Raw genomic sequence first — 17,216 nt, forward strand, 5'->3', positions numbered from 1 at the left:
CATTTTACCTATTGAGCCCATGTGCTGTTTCTTTTAGAACACAGCCATTGCTTTAGGTTCTTGACTGATGGTACTTCTAAAAATGATCTTGATTCTTTTGTCTAAGAGACTGAACCACTTTGGAGACACACACACGCTTAATATACAGTCAACGTCTCCAGAATGATGTCCACTTCTTGTTTTCAACTATCAGATTACTGCACACAAGATTGTCTAGGGGTGATGAACATGGCTGCTGAATTATGGGTCTAACTTGAATTCATGTCTGGGTTGGGAAAAGCAAATCAGTAAAGCTTTGATAGCAAATAAGTAGAAACCCATCCTTATGCTTGTTTTATAGCAATTCATGGTCATGTGTGTACATCCTCCACACACAACCCCATGGTGTGTGTTTCTGTGACTTAATCAGGTTTTTCAAGTTTAGGAAAAAATGTGTTTTCTTCTTGTGTGACTCTGAAGATGCAAAGTGTCCTTACTTCCTCTCTTCCAGTCTGTTGCCCTGCCCCAGATTGGCACCTGCTGAGGAGTAATTAGGGCAGTCCTAATTTGGACAACCAAATCCTGATTACAGTGAGAGGAAAAACAGGAAATGTTCTAGTTTTGCTGCCAGCAAATGACTGACTTAAATAGAAAGCCATGTACAATTCAAATGATCCAAAATGATATAACACTAGGAAGGGAAAGAGGAGGGAGCAGGGAAGCTGCAATCTGACTTTCTCCCACTTGAGTCTCAGCGGATCTCTTACAGAAGCTGTCACATCCCCAAGCTCACAATGCCCTCTGCTGAGAATTAGTTGTCTTCTGAGTCTGCCAGGAGAGCCTGAGCAGAGCTGTAAATTTAAAGATCTGGGGAAAGGTCAGGGCATCTCGCCTGGGTGAGCATAACGCTCTGGAGAGAAAGACTGCTCTGGAATGATGTCATGGTACATGCTTGGGATACAGATGTTCCCTGAAAGGGAAATGAGGGCTAGAAGTGTTTTTGCTTAATTAGTCATACCCGTTGGAGCTTCAAGGAAACTCAGTTGTGAGGTCTGAAATGTACCATTTTCCCAATCAGGCAGTCTGTCTATTACACTCTGTCACCTCCAAGCATGTCTCCCCGTGCTTGCCCTCTTTGCCCTGAAATCAACCCGCAGTTCCCTCCGTCCCCAAAGAGTCATTTAATGCTTGAAAGTCACAATTTTCTAAAGTTCCTTTTCATTTTAATTTAGAATCACTTCATTAATATTTTCCCGGGGCTGGTAGAGCGTGCGCGCATGCATGCATGCATGCATACACACACACACACACACACACACACACACACACACACACACACACATCTTTGGACCTGGTAGAGAATACAAGTAAACCTCCGCTATACACTTAGAGACTCCGTTAATATCAGAGACAGCATACTGTTGGGGGTTATAACCAGTTGGGGGCTTACCTTTCAGCCATGAACTATGTCTTTCTAAAGGAATCGGAACTTTTGCTTAAGTGTGAAGACATACTTGCAAGTTGAGCATGAGGCTCAGTGGAATTGCTGTGGAGCACTTGACTGCATTTAAAGGGCTCTGGACTTGATTTCAGAGGAGTAAGGATAAGTGAGGAAGCTGATGGTGAATGTCTCGCAATGCAGCAGAAGGGATAAATGGATGCATTGGAGGAAGTGAGGTAATAGAAATAAGGGCAGGATGTTTGGATAGGTAGGAAAGGGAAGTTTTGAAATTTTCCTATTTGGAGTCAAACAGAACTAAATGACTGGTATGGGTTGAGGTGGACAACATGGTCCAAGAGGAGCTATGGAAGGTCGCATTGTGTTAACTGGCAGAAACTGGACATTCATGGATGCCTGCAGACTCAGGAAATACATTTCAATATCCCTGTATAACCAGAAGCCCCTTTCATGCATGACCAAGAACACAATTGAGCTTGTCTTGAACATTTACCAAACTGTAAACATGAGAGAAATCAAAGTGATGAGCCAGAGGAACCCTCTCAGAGGCCCACCCGGCTCTAACATCCTCTCACTAGGATGACTGTTTTCCTCCCACCTTCTTGGTTCACTCAGCATTGACATTGGTGTTTTAATTACTTTTCTGTTGCTGTGATTAAATATCATGACGAAAACAGCTTATAAAAGACAGCATTTAAATGTGCGTATAGTTCCAAAGCATTAGCATCCATGATAGTCGGAACAAAGGCATGATAGCAGCAGCAGCTGGCATCTCACACCTCAGCACAAGCAGTCGGCAGAGAAGGCACACTGAGAATGGCATGCCTCTTTTAAAACCTCACAGGCCACCCCATGGGACACACCTCCTTCAACAAGGCCACACCTCCTAATCCTTGCCAAACAGTTCCATCAACTGAAGACCAAGTCTTCAAACAAACGAACCAATGGGAGCATCATCATTTAAAACACCACACATCATTTTATTACATATAAAATATATACAAATGAATGTTAGAAAATATGGAGTATCTACTTCCTAAGAAAGCATGAGTCAGATAAGCTTTTGTAATGTGCTTCTGAAGTTGTCCTATGGGCAACTTACATTTCTCTGTGTGTTATTTGACCAGTTGTTGATATGTGTATGTTTATCTTTTCATAACATTATTCTCCAACTGTGGGTTCACATGGAAGTTGTTAGGAAAAATTTTAAGACATTATATTTCCCATAGTTGGTCCACTGAGCATTAGGCCTTGACAATTGTACTTTTAGAAGTGATCACCATGTGCGTTACTGGCTAGAAATCAGTATCTGAATTCTCAGCTTCTAAAAGGAAGTTACTGTGACTTTTTACACATAATTATCTCTAGAACGTAGCATAACACATCTCCATATCCCAGGCCCTCATGGCTGTTGATCAAGTGAACCCCTTCACTTTACTTTCTATGCCAGCTGCTCTCATGGCCCCAAACAGTTGTTACAGATGTTGCTCCCTAATCATGTGTCCTGTGAGTTTGGTAGGAAGCAGTGATCCTCGTTTCTCCTGCCTGGTTTCCCTGCCATGATTATATTGGAGCCTATTGCAGTAACCTTGATGCCCAGTAATAAGAACCTGGACTGAGGGGAAATAAATACTCAGTAAAGTGCACAGTCACAGTGCAGAGGACTGTATAAGTCATTAGCTTATGTAGTCACTCACACGGATTCCATTAAATTGGATTCTCCTTGCCTTACCGTGAGAAACAGAGGTTCAGAAAGGTTAATAATGTGGCAAAGGGCACAGAGTGCGGAAGGCATAGTGCGTGCATTAGAAGCTAACTGTCTGCCTTTAAAGCCCAAATAAGAGTCAAGGGAACTAAAGAAGTAATGAGAAACCTAGACATGTTTCAGGAGGCTTGGAGAAACTACACAGTAATAAGGAGGAGCCATGGGCCTACCTTAGCTCTGCCCCAACAGCCACTGACCAAGGGCAGAGTCGCTAACCTCCATGCCCAGGTGTCTCATCTATCAGATAACTAGCCTACCACCCAGGGTTGTTGTATAGTGCATGAACATGCCTGAAGAGATGACTCAGTGGACAGAAGTGCTTGACATTCTGGCATAAAGACTGGCATGACGATTCAGCACCCAAGTAAGAAGTCAGGCATGGCCACGCATGCCTCTGTAACTCCAGCACTGAGGAAGAGGGGCAGAGATAGGAAGAGCTCTGGGTCTTGCTGTTGGCCTAGATCCAGATTCAATAAGAATCTTTGTCTCTAAGGAATATGAGGGAGAATGAGAAAGCAAGCCTCCATGAGTGTACATAACAGTCATCCTTACAAGAAAAATGAGCATATACCACATTAAACACCTCCCACAACATACATACACATAGATTCCACACTCACATAAGCATATACACACATACATGCACACATAAATAATATATACACATATGCACACATACATATACCATACACATACATACAAACATACCACACTCACACATGCAGAGACATGCATTCGTAAACATATAAAACACATATATGTAAACATGCATGCCACACTCACACATACATACATAGGCCAATATACATGCATACACACAGGTAGTCATACACAAAACACACACATATATGGATACATACATGCCACACTCATACATGTATACTACAGACACATATCACACACACACATATATATACACATACATACACATACCATACCATACTCATATACATACATGCATATACACACTAGAAAAAAGCTTTAACACATGTAAAGAACTTAGAACAGTGCCTAGACTGTGACAACTACTAGGTTAACCTTTGCTTATTGCTGCATTCATTGATAGCATTGTTAATGTCTGCTGATGTCACGAAAGCATACTTTTATGCTTTCTGTTGTGTCCATAGTGTTTATACTGTAAATATATCATTCCATTATTCAATCTGTTACTTTATTTATTCAGCAAGTATTGATACCAAAGACAGGCAGGAACATTATATGAGAAGAAAACCGCAGGCCAACCTGTTTAACAAACAGATAAAAAATTTCTCAACAAAGTACTAGCACATCAAATTCAGCAGCACATTAAGAGGATCATTCCCTGTGGTTGAGTGGGATTCATCTCTGGAATGCAGACACGTCAGCATCCACAAATCAGTGATGTGATGCATGACACTCGCAGGGTGGAGGACAGAAGCTGTGTGACCACCTCTTTAGATGCAGAGCAAACGTCGCCTTTCTGGAGGAAATTACAACAAATGTGCTTTGGAGGGAAATCACCTTAGCACAGTTAAGCTGTACACAGCAAATCCAGTTAACAGGACACACAGTGGGGAAAATGTAGATCTCCTCCTCAGAGATCTGGGCAGGACAAGATGCTGGGCAGAAAGTGGAAGGGGGGAGGGAAGGAAGGAAGGAAGGAAAGGAAAGGAAGTAGAAACATTGTTGCCTTTTTAGCGTGGTTTGTGACACTGACAGATGATAAACTCTGAAGCTTCTACAATACAGACAGCTAGGACTAATAAGAGTACAGGAAGATTGCCGAGGACAGAAGTCAAACCACTTCCTTATGCTGAGAGAAAGCTTAATGAAAGTAAGTCAGGAGGACAGTTCATTTACAAAGACTACAACGAATACTTAGGAATAAATGTAACCAAGGAGATGGAAAAGCTATGAACTGAACGCTATAAATGTAATAGTGTGAATATAAGACACGGAAGAAGGCACAAAACTGGAGTGATAATCTATGTTTGTGGAAAGACTGATATTGTGAAAATAGCAAAATGTCCATACTACCAAAAGTAATGTACAGATTCAACATAATGCCTTTTGAAATTCCAGTGTGTGTGTGTATGTGCATTCTCATGGATTGTTCCTAGTATATGCAAATGAGGATGTTGATTCATGCATCTATGCCCATGAATGTGGAACAGGACATCTCTATCTTTGTTTTTCTCTGCCTGTTGCCTGGGGACAGGGTCTCTCACCTGAAGCACACCATTTTGGCTAGTCTGGCAAGCGGCCAAGTTCTTAGAACCCACCTATGTCAGGCCCCCTATCTTGGGGTTCGCAGATCCATGCACAGTTATTTTTTATGTGAGTGCTGGGGGCTCAGGATTAGGCCCTCATGTTGTTTGCAGAACAAGCTTTTTACCCAACTGAACCATCTCCTTAGCCCCTACTATATATTATTATAGAAATATTTTAAAACATTAAATTCATGTGGAAACACAAAAGTAAAACCCAAAACAGCCAAGACAGTCATGAGCTAGAAGAACAAAACCGGCAGCATCACACTAGCTGATTTCAGTCTGTGCTGCAAAGTGATAGTAATCAAAACACCACAGTGCCGGCATAAAAACAGACTCATCGGCCAGGAGAGCAGAGTTGAGCACCCAGAAATGCACTCATGCATGTCCAGCTAATTGAGTTTTGACAGAGGTGCCAAGAATTCTTATCGGGAGGATGCGACTGTCTTCAGCTGCAGTGTGGGGAAAAACATATCTCACATCACGTACAAACGTGAAGTGCAGGTAGTTAGGCCTTCACGTGAGACCCGAAACTACAAAGAGAATGCATAGTACAGCTCCATGGTATTTTTTTTTCTTAGCTTTACCTCCAATATACAGAAAAGGAAAGCAAAAAAAAGAAGATAAATGGGAATACATTTCTAATGAAATAAGGAGTGAGGAAACAACCTACAATTGCAGTTAGTAGATAGTCGTGTAGGAAATTTAGCCCCATAGAAACAAACACAACAACTAATTCCATTAACAGTGGATGAAGAGTGTGAGGATATAACTTGAGTGCATAATTAAGGTTACTTAAGGCCCTGGATTTGAATCCTACACCACTAACACAAAACAAAACAAAAGGTAAAAACTACTAAGAAGCTCAAATAGGAATTTTTCCAAAGAAGATGTATACATGGGCAACAGGTATGCTTAGAAAAACTGGACATCACTAGTTATTTAATAAGTGCAAATTTTAAAATAACAGAGTGTCTCCACACTGCTGTCACTAAGGCTGTTACCAAAATGATGACAATTAATCACTAGTGGGGGTGTCGAGAGAACCTACCACCCTGAGAGTGTAACTTACTGTTGACATTGCAGAAAAATTAAAAAGGGTTTCCTCCAAAAACTGCAAATAAAATTATATCTAGAGATATCACTTCTGGGTGTTTACTACCCAAACTAAAGTTAGCATGCCAAAAAGACGTCTGCAGTCCCTTGTTCACTAAAACACTGTTTACATAGCCAAATTATGGAATCAACCCAAGTGTCCATCAACATATGAATGGATAAGGAAAATGTGGTGCATATGCACAAAGGGTTTCTGTTTAGCTTTTAAGAAAAATTGTCATTTATGAGAACACAGATGACATAGAAAAATCCCTGTGCTGTGTACAGTAAGGCAGACACAAAGACATTTCCTCGTGTCTGTGGAAGAGGCTGCAATGGTGGTGCCAGATGGTTGGAGCGGGAGAGGCTGGAGTAACGGTACATGGCACAAAGCCTTGATGAAATGGAAAAGTAAGGCAGCCCCATCCTCGTTGAGATGTGTTGTGCAGTGTGGGGAGTCTTGTAAACAATTACAACTCAGAGTCATTAAGATAAGTTTGAAATGTCCTCAAGAAAATGACTTTTCTTATTGGTGGATGTGTTAGTTTGCTTCATGTTATAGTCAGAAATTGTAGTATCATTTTGTACTCTATGATTTTAATGTATACAATTATAATTTGTCGATTTATAATATGAAAGAATTGGTTATGCAATGGTTTACTGAGGGCTTAACTTAGAGAAATGAATCTGTTAGGCTCGTTCTTGCAAGCATGGCTTTTCCATTCTAATGGAAGGAGACAGATAATGATCAAGTGACCGAGAAAGAAAAGTGGGCTCCAGTAATAAGAATTATCTGACAGCGAAATCAAGTTTTCTAAGTAAGGAACAGGAAGCCCTCCCTGAGGCTTGATGCTTGCACTCGGCTGGGAAGGATGGGAAGGAAGGCTGTGGAGAGGAGGAAGACATTCCAGGCAGAGACAGACACCCGTGTGACAAGATGGGCTAGGAGCCAGCCAGCACTCAGTTCCCAGGTCTTCTCTGACTGTACGGTAGAATGGTGTGAGCACTTTTCCTCCCAGTCCAGGCCCAGCTTCTGACTGTGAGCCTGATAGATATATTTAAATGTTTTTCAGGTATTTTAATATATAGCCAGGTTTAAGAGCCCTTGATAAAGGACCTTAAAACCAGAGATTTGGATTTTATCCTAAGTTTAATGAGAGGACATGGGAAGTTTAAAAGGGGGCTACCTGGTCTGTCTTTCTATAAACATCTGAAGGATATTCAAACATAGAATGTATTTGAATATGAACATTGACAGTTGGAACACATTTCACATTAATTTTTCCTCCACTGCCTATGCTACAGTGTAATTCTTTTCCTTAAAAAGTCAGTCGGTTATTAACAGTATCGTGTAAACTTACCTCTTTGAAGATTGTTGTTAAATTATCTCCAAGAGTTACCTTCTGCAAACACTCAAACCCTAGCCCCCCTAGAGTCCTCTTAACTGTTTCCGTGGACTGTGTGCAATGTCACCCCATACTTCTTAGGTTGTGTCTCCTGGGAAGAAGTAGGCACCCTGTATTGGTTCTATTTATGTCAACTGGACACAAGCTGGAGTTATCAGAGTACAGCCTCAATCAAGGAAATGCTCCCATAAGATTCAGCTATAAGCTAGCCTGTAGGGCATTTTCTTAATTAGTGACTGATGTAGGAGGAACCAGCCCTTTGTGGGTGAGGCCATCCCTAGGCTGGTGGACAAATCCTGGGAAGTAAGACAAGTAAACAGCACTCCTCCATGGCCTCAGCACCAGCTCCTGCCTCCAGGTTCTTGCTCTGCTTGAGTTCCTGTCCACATGGCTTTTGATGATGGGCTGTGATGTGGACTGCGAGTGAAATAAACCCTGTCCTTCCCGTCTTGCTCTGGTCATGGTGTTTCGTCACCGCCATAGTAACTTTAACTAAGACACCCGCCACCCACAGCTCTGGGACGAGCCGGAAGACCTACTGATATGTCTATCTCTTCTTAAGTACTATGGTCCAACCTTATTATGATGACAATTATTACCATTATTATCTTCCTCCTCCCTCTTCTACAGTCTCCTCCTCCTCTTCTTCCAGTTAACTGTATTTTTCTTTGCCACTTTCCTGTGCATATATAGTGCACACTGATAACTTAACCCCTACCGTCTTCCGTCCCTATTCACTTGCCCACCCCGAAAATTTCTTTCTCACATTCATGTCTGTCTGTTTTGTTTGGTTATCCACTGAGTTTAACCAGGCCTGTGTTACCATGGACTTGGAGCTATCCAGGGAAACCCGCAGGCTCAATAGTAGATACACAACAGACGACAGTGACTTCCACTCTCACAGAATCTATCAGTAACCAGTATTTTAGAACCATTAATTTTCTTTGGTTTTCTTCTGAAGCATGATTCTAACTCTTCCTGCATCTCTATCTTTATCATTTGGTTGGGGGATGTTTGGCTTGATGCATGCTCAAGCCTTGCTAGTCTATAAACTGGACTAACACGGCAGCTTCATTTGAGCTAACCTTGTCCTTGGTTCATTTGTCTAACTTGGCTTCTAGCTTTGAAGTGTCTGGAAGATTCAGTCTGGGCTGTCACAAAACAGTTGAATCCAATTAGCCCCACCTGCCCCTGGTTGCTTACCTAATGAAAGCCCTAGCACCCCAGCTGTGTCTAGGGACTGTGCACACTTGCACTTCCTAATTGTTTCAGTGCAAGAAACGTGCGTCTGAGCCAGTTGACATGAGCAGATGTTTTCTGGTGAAATCCACTCAGCCATGTCTGGAGGGGAGACTCTTCTCATGGCACCCCATCACCTGTTTGAAGAGACATACCTATTTTCCTCTCCCCTGGGAAGGGCACAAGTAGTCACACAGATGGCTCTGTCCATTGCCCATCAAACTGTGAATTTATTGGTAGATTATGGTTCAGGTTGGACTGACCAACTCCATTCCCCTTACCAGAATACTTGTTGGGAATGCTGGGGTCCTTTTTTAAAGCTGTTTAGATATGTCCTGGAATTTTATAGCCCACCTGATTTGCTTCGTTACTAAATGAAAAATTAATAAAGACAGTTTTTTAAATGAAAAATTTCCTTTAGGGTAATTATTTCCTACAAGATGTCAGTATTTCAAGTTAAGTAATAGGAATTGCTTTTTTGGCTTTGTCTTTATTCCAATATGAATTAATATATTGTCTTTTGAGAGCAGTATATATTAACAATTGGATTAATTAAGATTACTGTTTCTTAATAAAATGATACCAGGTAGTAATATATTATTGAACTTTTAAAAGCAGTATTTTTTAAGTAAATAATCTGAGTACCTTTAACACAATGACTATCTTAGATATTGTTTCTTTTGTTCCATGAAGTACTAAAATAGAAGATTGTAGCAACAACTATCCAAAATGTATAATACCCTCTTACAAGTGTGGATACATTCACTTTCCTTGGACAGGCTTGGGTTTAAGAATTGGAAAAATGAGTCTGGCTTTCTAAATCTGCAAAATAGCATTTCACCTATAATGGGTCTCTAAAGGGAACTGAACTACTCAGCCAAGGTTCCTTATAGGTATGGCATTGAAATTTGCATTGCAAATAATTTACGCACATTACAAAATACTATTCTTTAACACTGGAAACCATTAAAAGTGACAACCTTGAAATGTGCTCTAGGACCTAAAAGGACAACTGATGTGCAGGTGGAACCCACAGAGTTTCTTTGATTGAATGAAATACTGAGAGGTAGGCGACCCATACAAAAGCAAAGGCTTTTGCTTTGTGTCTTTTCCAAGGAGAGAAATCCTTATATGTCATGGTCAACAAACTCACAGAGAAAGCAAGGTTTTGAAGAGGCTTTCTACAAAATAGACCACCTAGAAGGAAGTGGAGTGCAGGGCAAGGCTTGTCAACAATTGCTCCTTAGTTCATTTGTTTTCTGTGTGAGGACTTTGCTTCTGTTGAGTTTTTAGAGGAGACACATGTTCATTATTCACGGCTTCTGATCCTAGTGAGTTAGAGAGGCATAGAGTAAATTGTGCTTTGGCCGAAACCACTGACTTAGTGACTAGTCTGAGTTAAGGACTGGGAAAAGAAACCCACTAAAATGGCCTCAGATGAATGAGTTACCTAGACTAGTGCCAGAAGTATTTTTATCTCCTGTTCAGTTTTTATATTTTTATACATATCATGCTAGGTACTAAGAAAACTGACAAGCAGTTAAGAACCCTCAAAACACTCAGTTTGTGATCCTAGTTTGATTGTTTAAATAAAAAAAAAAGCAGTGGTGAGAGGAGAGATATTGATAACCCTGGCATGAGAAATTTAAAGATTCCATCCCAGACATGCTGCCTCCCCCCGCCCAGGTTCTGAATTGTTTAGTCTTAGATATGCCCTGGGCATCCTGGGGGGGGGGGTTGTTTGTTTGTTTTTGTGTGTTTGTTGTTGTTATTGTTTTTTAAGAGCTTCCCTAAGTGATTCTAGTGCACAGTCAAGACCAAAACCTCTACCTTAAGGACAACAGGACACAAAAAGATACACATAGTAATAGCAAGGATAGAACCAAAGTAACCTTTAATGAGTAAAACCATGCAAACAGGATATGATAGCGTAAAGAAGAGGAGACAGTACCTCCCACTTTGGAACTATCCTTCTGGATAGGATGTCTAGCCAGCATGCCAGCCTGTGTAGGGGAGGCCTGGAGTAGTGAGCAGGGACAAAGGAGGTAGCACAGAACAGGTAGATGTTCACACACTGCTGTCTGGTTCTGAAGAGGGGACTAGCATTGTATTTTAATTTACAGAGATGACCCTTCTGCCATGATAAGAACAACTAATGATCTCATAACTCCAGGCAAGGTGCCAAGTTACTGAGTCATTGCCAAGTTCACACGAGAAATGATTAGGGCTTAAATGCCAATTAGTGGCAATGAATCTAGACAGGAAATGACTATTCATAAGATATTAAAGACATGGAATTAACAGGATGTGGTCACTGTTGGTGATTAAGAAGACTATATTCTTGATTGGAATTACAGGATGGCTAGAATAGGGGAAGCCAGGTGTCTAACGAGAAGAGAGAAATGAAAATTACTGAATTCCTTTTCATTCGTTTGCTTTGAAATAAACAAACTGTCAACAAAGAATCCTCTAGTTAACCTTTCAAATGTAAGAACCAGAGTGAGAAGTGATGGAGGAATCACCAGTCTGTGCAGAAGACAAGCTTGCCCAAGTGAGGAATGCATTGGCCTGAATGACTCTGCATGTAAGGAGTGGGCACAGGAAAGGAACTATCACTTTGGCTTCCTAGTAGGTTCTGGTTGCACTAATAGAACCAGGAGGGAATGATGTAAAAAGAATAAGCAGATGTAGAAGAGAAAAGAGGAATAAAAACATTAGAAACTTCAGAACAGTCAAAGAGCCTCAAGATTTAAGACATGCCAATAGGGTAGGTTAACATGGGAATGCTGGTTTGAGAAATCTACAAGATAGATATTTTAAATGGCCACTAAATCAAATATGGATAATGTTGGCTTAAGACTAAATTTTAACTACCTGTCAAAAATGTGGAGAGAATAGATTTAGGAAGCCCTTTTCCGGTTAACATTTACAAAATTGTTAAAAATCTTTAGCTTTAGAAGTATTTCTGAACAGTAATCAAACTCAAAAGAAACTAAGTCTCCATATTTCCTGAATGGAAAGGAATTAAAAACCACAGGAACAAGTAAGGATTGATGCTGAGAGGACCACATTGGTATCAGACTACAGGTAGAGGCAAAAAAGAAAAAGATGATTCTTCCTGCAACACACAAAGGTGGAGATTTAATCTGTGCAGAAGTTATACACGGGCTGGGCTCATCCCTGGGTGCGGCCAGGATGCTCCGGCCAATCATTCTATGGAAAGCTTTTAAAGAGAGACGAGAACTTTGGAAGAGAGGGATTCTGGGTCAGGTTTAGAAAACTAACAGAGACTAGGGAATTATGTCATGGAGAGACGTGAAATATAGGAAGAAAGAGCAAGAATGGCCTGGGATTCCCAAGAGCCTAAGTAGAGGGATAACTAGAAACAAAGGAAAATATTTATCTGAATATGCTGCTGAAGACAGAAACTCAAGTGTGTAAAGTGTGCTCTCTGTTCTCAGATATAAAGGATCTAGAGGTGAGCAATGAGGATCTATAAGACCAATGTTTTAAATGGCCACTAAGTTAAATATGGAGAGAAAGCAGATCAGAGACACATTTTCATACTACCAAAGAGTATTCAAGGCTTGCCTGCAATGGGATGTTAGAAATCTGTGGGGGTATCATGCTGTATGATGCTGTCATGAGTTTATATCTCTGACCACAGTTTTTATCTGAAAACCTCTGCTTGAGGTGAGCTAGAAAAATCCCAGCCATCACCCATAGTTCTCCTAAGCTGTCTTACTTAAAAAGAACCAGGGCACTATTGTTGCAATAGGAAACCAAAGGGTCAGGCTGCAACGAGTCAAGGTTTGTGAGCCTCGCCTTTTCTTGTCTGTCATAGTAAATTATCTGTTGGGTCAGGGCACTTTTCCTACAGGTACGTATGCACCGTTTATATTTATCTGAAGATGTGTGCTGTATCTCAGCATGGTTCTTAGCACTGAAAGATATCCTTGCCGGTGATGAAAGAAGACTCCAGAGATTGGAGACTTAATCATCATCAGAAGAATGTCCAGCTCATGAACATCCCATAAGTAAATGTCACTTCTGTCAGGAAGGACCGCTGAGGAGAATTTTTAGACCCTTAAAATCAGCTATGGTAGCAGAAATATTGAGTAGAAAGAGAGTCTTTTTAATTAAGTTGGAAATTGAACATTTAAGGTGACTTTTCAGGAACGTTCTGGGAAGGGCAGAATTAATAGTGAGCCCATGGGCCCTATTAAAGGACTAGAAGCCTGTCAACTCTAGGTCAGTAGCCAAAGCCCAGTAGAGTTACCTATAATCAAAGGTTTTCCCTGCCTGACATTTGGGGTGCAGACTTTCTTTATGATAGTAGGTTTGCTTTGAATAGAGGGATGTTTGTCCATCATCCAAAAGCTACCTTCTCATAGAACTAATGGGTAGCATAAACCAAAGAAGTCAGAGAACAGTCTATCATAACACTTACATCACCTTTCAGATGCCACTGTTTTGTCGTTTAAATAGCATTTTAAAAATATGATTGTCCTACTTTTTATTTTCTGAATATTTCTTGAAAGGTCCAACCCAAACTCTCCATACATTTGTGTTCAACATAAGGTATTAACAATCATAAGATGATGGTCAACCAATATTGTCAGCTTATGATTATTCAACAAATTGGAAACTGAAACCTGGGGGTGTCATTTCCCAGCAATGTGACAGGTGATGGACTGTTAAGAAGAGGTGGCCATACCATCTTTTTTACAGCAAAGCAGAAGAAAACACTCACTGTATGTGGTGCTAAAGTGTCCGTTTCTTTGTGGCCATTTTCAGGGGCATTGTCCAGTCAGAAGAGAAACTTGTCATTAGTGCATCGTGGGCGAAAGATGACGACATCAGCAGGCTCTTGAAGTCACTGCCAAACTGGACTAACATGGCTCAGCCCAAACAGTTGAGGCCCAAGAGGGAAGAAGAAGAAGACTTCATAAGGTAAATGTCTACTTTCTAAGCTACGTTAGATAGAGGGAGGAAAACCCATGCGTTCAGCAAATCCTTTCTCAGATGAAATGGTGCTGATTCTAAAGATCAAGCAGCAGTTGCTTGAACTTGAAAAATCTGTTTTCCTTTCTGATGCAAGTGTACCTTGGGCTCAAATGTCAGCAAGGAGGAGTTGTGAACCCTACCAAAGCATTGCCAAGTTGAACCAGCATGCCTCAGCTTATGTACAGGTACAATACAGTCCTTTGTCCATTCATTCATTCTGCAAAGCACTACTGACTCTGTCCCTTGACAAACTGATGGTAAGATGAAGTTCAGCTGAGAGTATGTCAAACACTGCAAGCATGCTCTGTAATTCCCATGTTCATTCACACATACTGTATTGTCCCTGCTATTTCCATTTGTTTTGACAAAAGTAAGGTCTCTCTCTTAACTTTATCACTCAGCATTTGTCTTTGTACAATTTATTGACTTAACCCATGGAATCTGATGAACTGGACATTTTCCTACGTCTGCCTTGCAAGAGTAAACTGTTCTCACTTATGTCGTCACTGAACTGTGTACAGTAGAAAAGTGATGGCCATAGTGCTTTAGCATGTTAGACTCGGCTTCATTCTTCTTATCTCCTGTCTGTCTAAGTGAAACATCACATGGTACAATAAAATAAAGACACTTTTAAAAAGCGAAGACCAAGAGCTGGGAAAGCAAGGCACTCAGGAGATGAAGGCAGGAAGGTCTGGAGTCCCCTTTCACCACACAGCGATTTCCAAGCTGGCCTGGACAATGAGACCCAGAGTCACACACACACATACACACACACACACACACACACACACACACAAAAGGAAGAAGCAGCAAAGGACAAAAAATAAAATTAAATAATTTTTAAAAGTAAGGACCATGATCTTATTTTCAGTTTCTGATGAAGCAGTAGCTCATCTCCGTCCGAATGTAGATTGAAACTGTAACTGTAGACAATGTAGCTTGAATGACAATGTCCCCCATATACTAGGTATTTGAATACTTGGTCCCCAGTTAGTGGCATTGTTTGGGGTTGGGAGGGACAGCCCAGGAGCAGGCTTTAAGAGCTCATAGGCTTGTCTCACTTCCAGTTCATTCTCTCTGCTTTGTGTTTGTGGTTGAAGATGTGATCTCTAAGCTTCCTATAACTGCCCTCTGCTGCCATGCTTCTCCTGCCATCATGAAGTCTCCCTCTGGAACCATTAATAGATTTTCTGTATCGCAATAATAAGTTTCTCAACCTACACAGTAAGCCAGATCAAGCTGAAGTGAAAAAGTAAAAGAACAGGTTTATTTGAGCAAAGCAAGTCTTATGTAAGTTCTTCAACCCCAGAGATCAAAGCAGAAGTCACACACCCAAACTAAAGTAGGGACTTATACAGCCTATAGGCAAGGGGTGATAATGTATCCACCACAAGCTGGGTATGTGCCCAAGTATCCTCAAAAGCTGAGTGCTTTAGGCCTGGACTTGGGTTTCTGGCAACTTCGGGGAGGAGCTGCCAGAGACGCCAAGAATGCAGAACTGGGTTTATGGCACCTTTTCTTTGTCGGAGATTCTCTGAAAGGACAGGGTTTAGGGGGAGAGATGGGGCTTCCCAGACTCTGCAGGAGTGAGCTAGAGGTCCCAACAAAACAACCATAACCAAAATAAACTCTTCTGCCCATGAGTTGCTTTTGGTCATGGTATTTTACCACAGCAACAGAAAGTAAGTGATACAGACAGTGTCTTTGCTGTTCATACAGTTAGCTCTCCACACCTATATAGCTTTTTTCACTGACAGTAGGTAAAATTTCCCTGATACTAGCTTATATATAGTTACAATTGGAAAGTTGTAGGATATTAAATTTAGCAGCTCCCCAATAAAGACATGGAGACTTATTAGTTATGAGTGTTTGGCCTTATCCTATGCTTGTCCTACTAGCTCTTGTAACTTAATTTAACCTGTTTCTCTTCATCTATGTTTTGCCTCAGGGCTTTTTACCTTTCTTTCCTCCTATATGTCCTACTTTCCTGATTCTATCATGTCTGCCTGGTGGCTGCCTGGCTGTCTGACTGGCCCTGGGTGTCTCCATTTCTCCCTCTCTCTCTACCCGAGCCTAGAGTCCTCCTCCTACTTACTCTCTCTGCTTGCCAGTCCTGCCTATCCCTCTTTTGCTTATCTATTGACTGTTCAGCTTTTTATTAGACCAGTCAAGTGCCATAGGCAGGCAAGGTAAAACAGCAACACATCTTTCCATAGTTAAGCAAATGCAGCATGAACAAATGTAACACACCTTGATAGTTAAAGTAATATTCCCCAACAGTTAAGTGGAGTGAGATGTGTATGCATGTCTGTTGGACATATGTTAGAACTTGAATTGATGGGTAATAGTGTGTGCAAGTTTTAAGGGTCCACAATATCAATTTTCTAAAGTATTCCTAAGGAGCCTGAAATATATGACTCAGCCATTAAGAACACAAACTGCTCTTACCGAGGATCCAAGTTTTATCCCCAGCACCTACAACTGCCTGTAACTCCAGTTCCAGACGATCTGACACCTTCTTTTGGCCTCTTCAGACACCCATACTGGCACACTATCTCCCCCACCTCACACACACACAGACGCACACATGCAACTTAAAATAAGTTTCTTAAGAAAAAATCAGAAGCAGAGTAGGCCTAAAAGTTTGCATCCTCAGAGTGGTCTGAGTTTCCATTGGCCTATGTGTTATCAGGACTGGGTATCTTCCATCTTTTGATAGCAGCCATTCTAATGTGAGCACTAGGTAATTTGATGTCATTTATTATACATTTCTCTTATGGCTGATGCTGGGCCATTCTCTGTATTTTTATATATGTATGTATTAGTATTCATGATTTGCACACGTGTGTGTGTGTATGTGTGTGTGTTTCAGAGCTGTTGCTTAATTTTGGTTATATTTTGAGTGAGGGGTCTTCCTAGTGATTTGTAGAAGTGATCTGTATAACAGATTGTTACTCCTTTTTTTTTTAATATAATTTTTTATTGAAAAAAAAATTTCCGCCTCCTCCCCGCCTCCC

At 41.0% G+C, this 17,216-nt stretch overlaps 1 protein-coding gene across 2 annotated transcripts in view; it reads left to right on the top strand.

Moving 5' to 3' along the window:
- Exoc4 (exocyst complex component 4) overlaps positions 1-17,216 on the top strand; it is a 739,210-nt gene that overhangs the window by 577,436 nt on the left and 144,558 nt on the right. For both annotated transcript variants that reach the window (XM_050147958.1, XM_050147959.1), the window contains one exon: positions 13,990-14,145. In XM_050147958.1, coding sequence (XP_050003915.1) covers positions 13,990-14,145 — 156 coding nt within the window. The remainder of the gene's footprint in view (positions 1-13,989; positions 14,146-17,216) is intronic.

This window comes from Alexandromys fortis, unplaced genomic scaffold, assembly GCF_014885135.2.
Source record: "Alexandromys fortis isolate MF-2015 unplaced genomic scaffold, M_Fortis_MF-2015_v1.1 scaffold_57, whole genome shotgun sequence".
Lineage (NCBI taxonomy): Eukaryota > Metazoa > Chordata > Mammalia > Rodentia > Cricetidae > Alexandromys > Alexandromys fortis.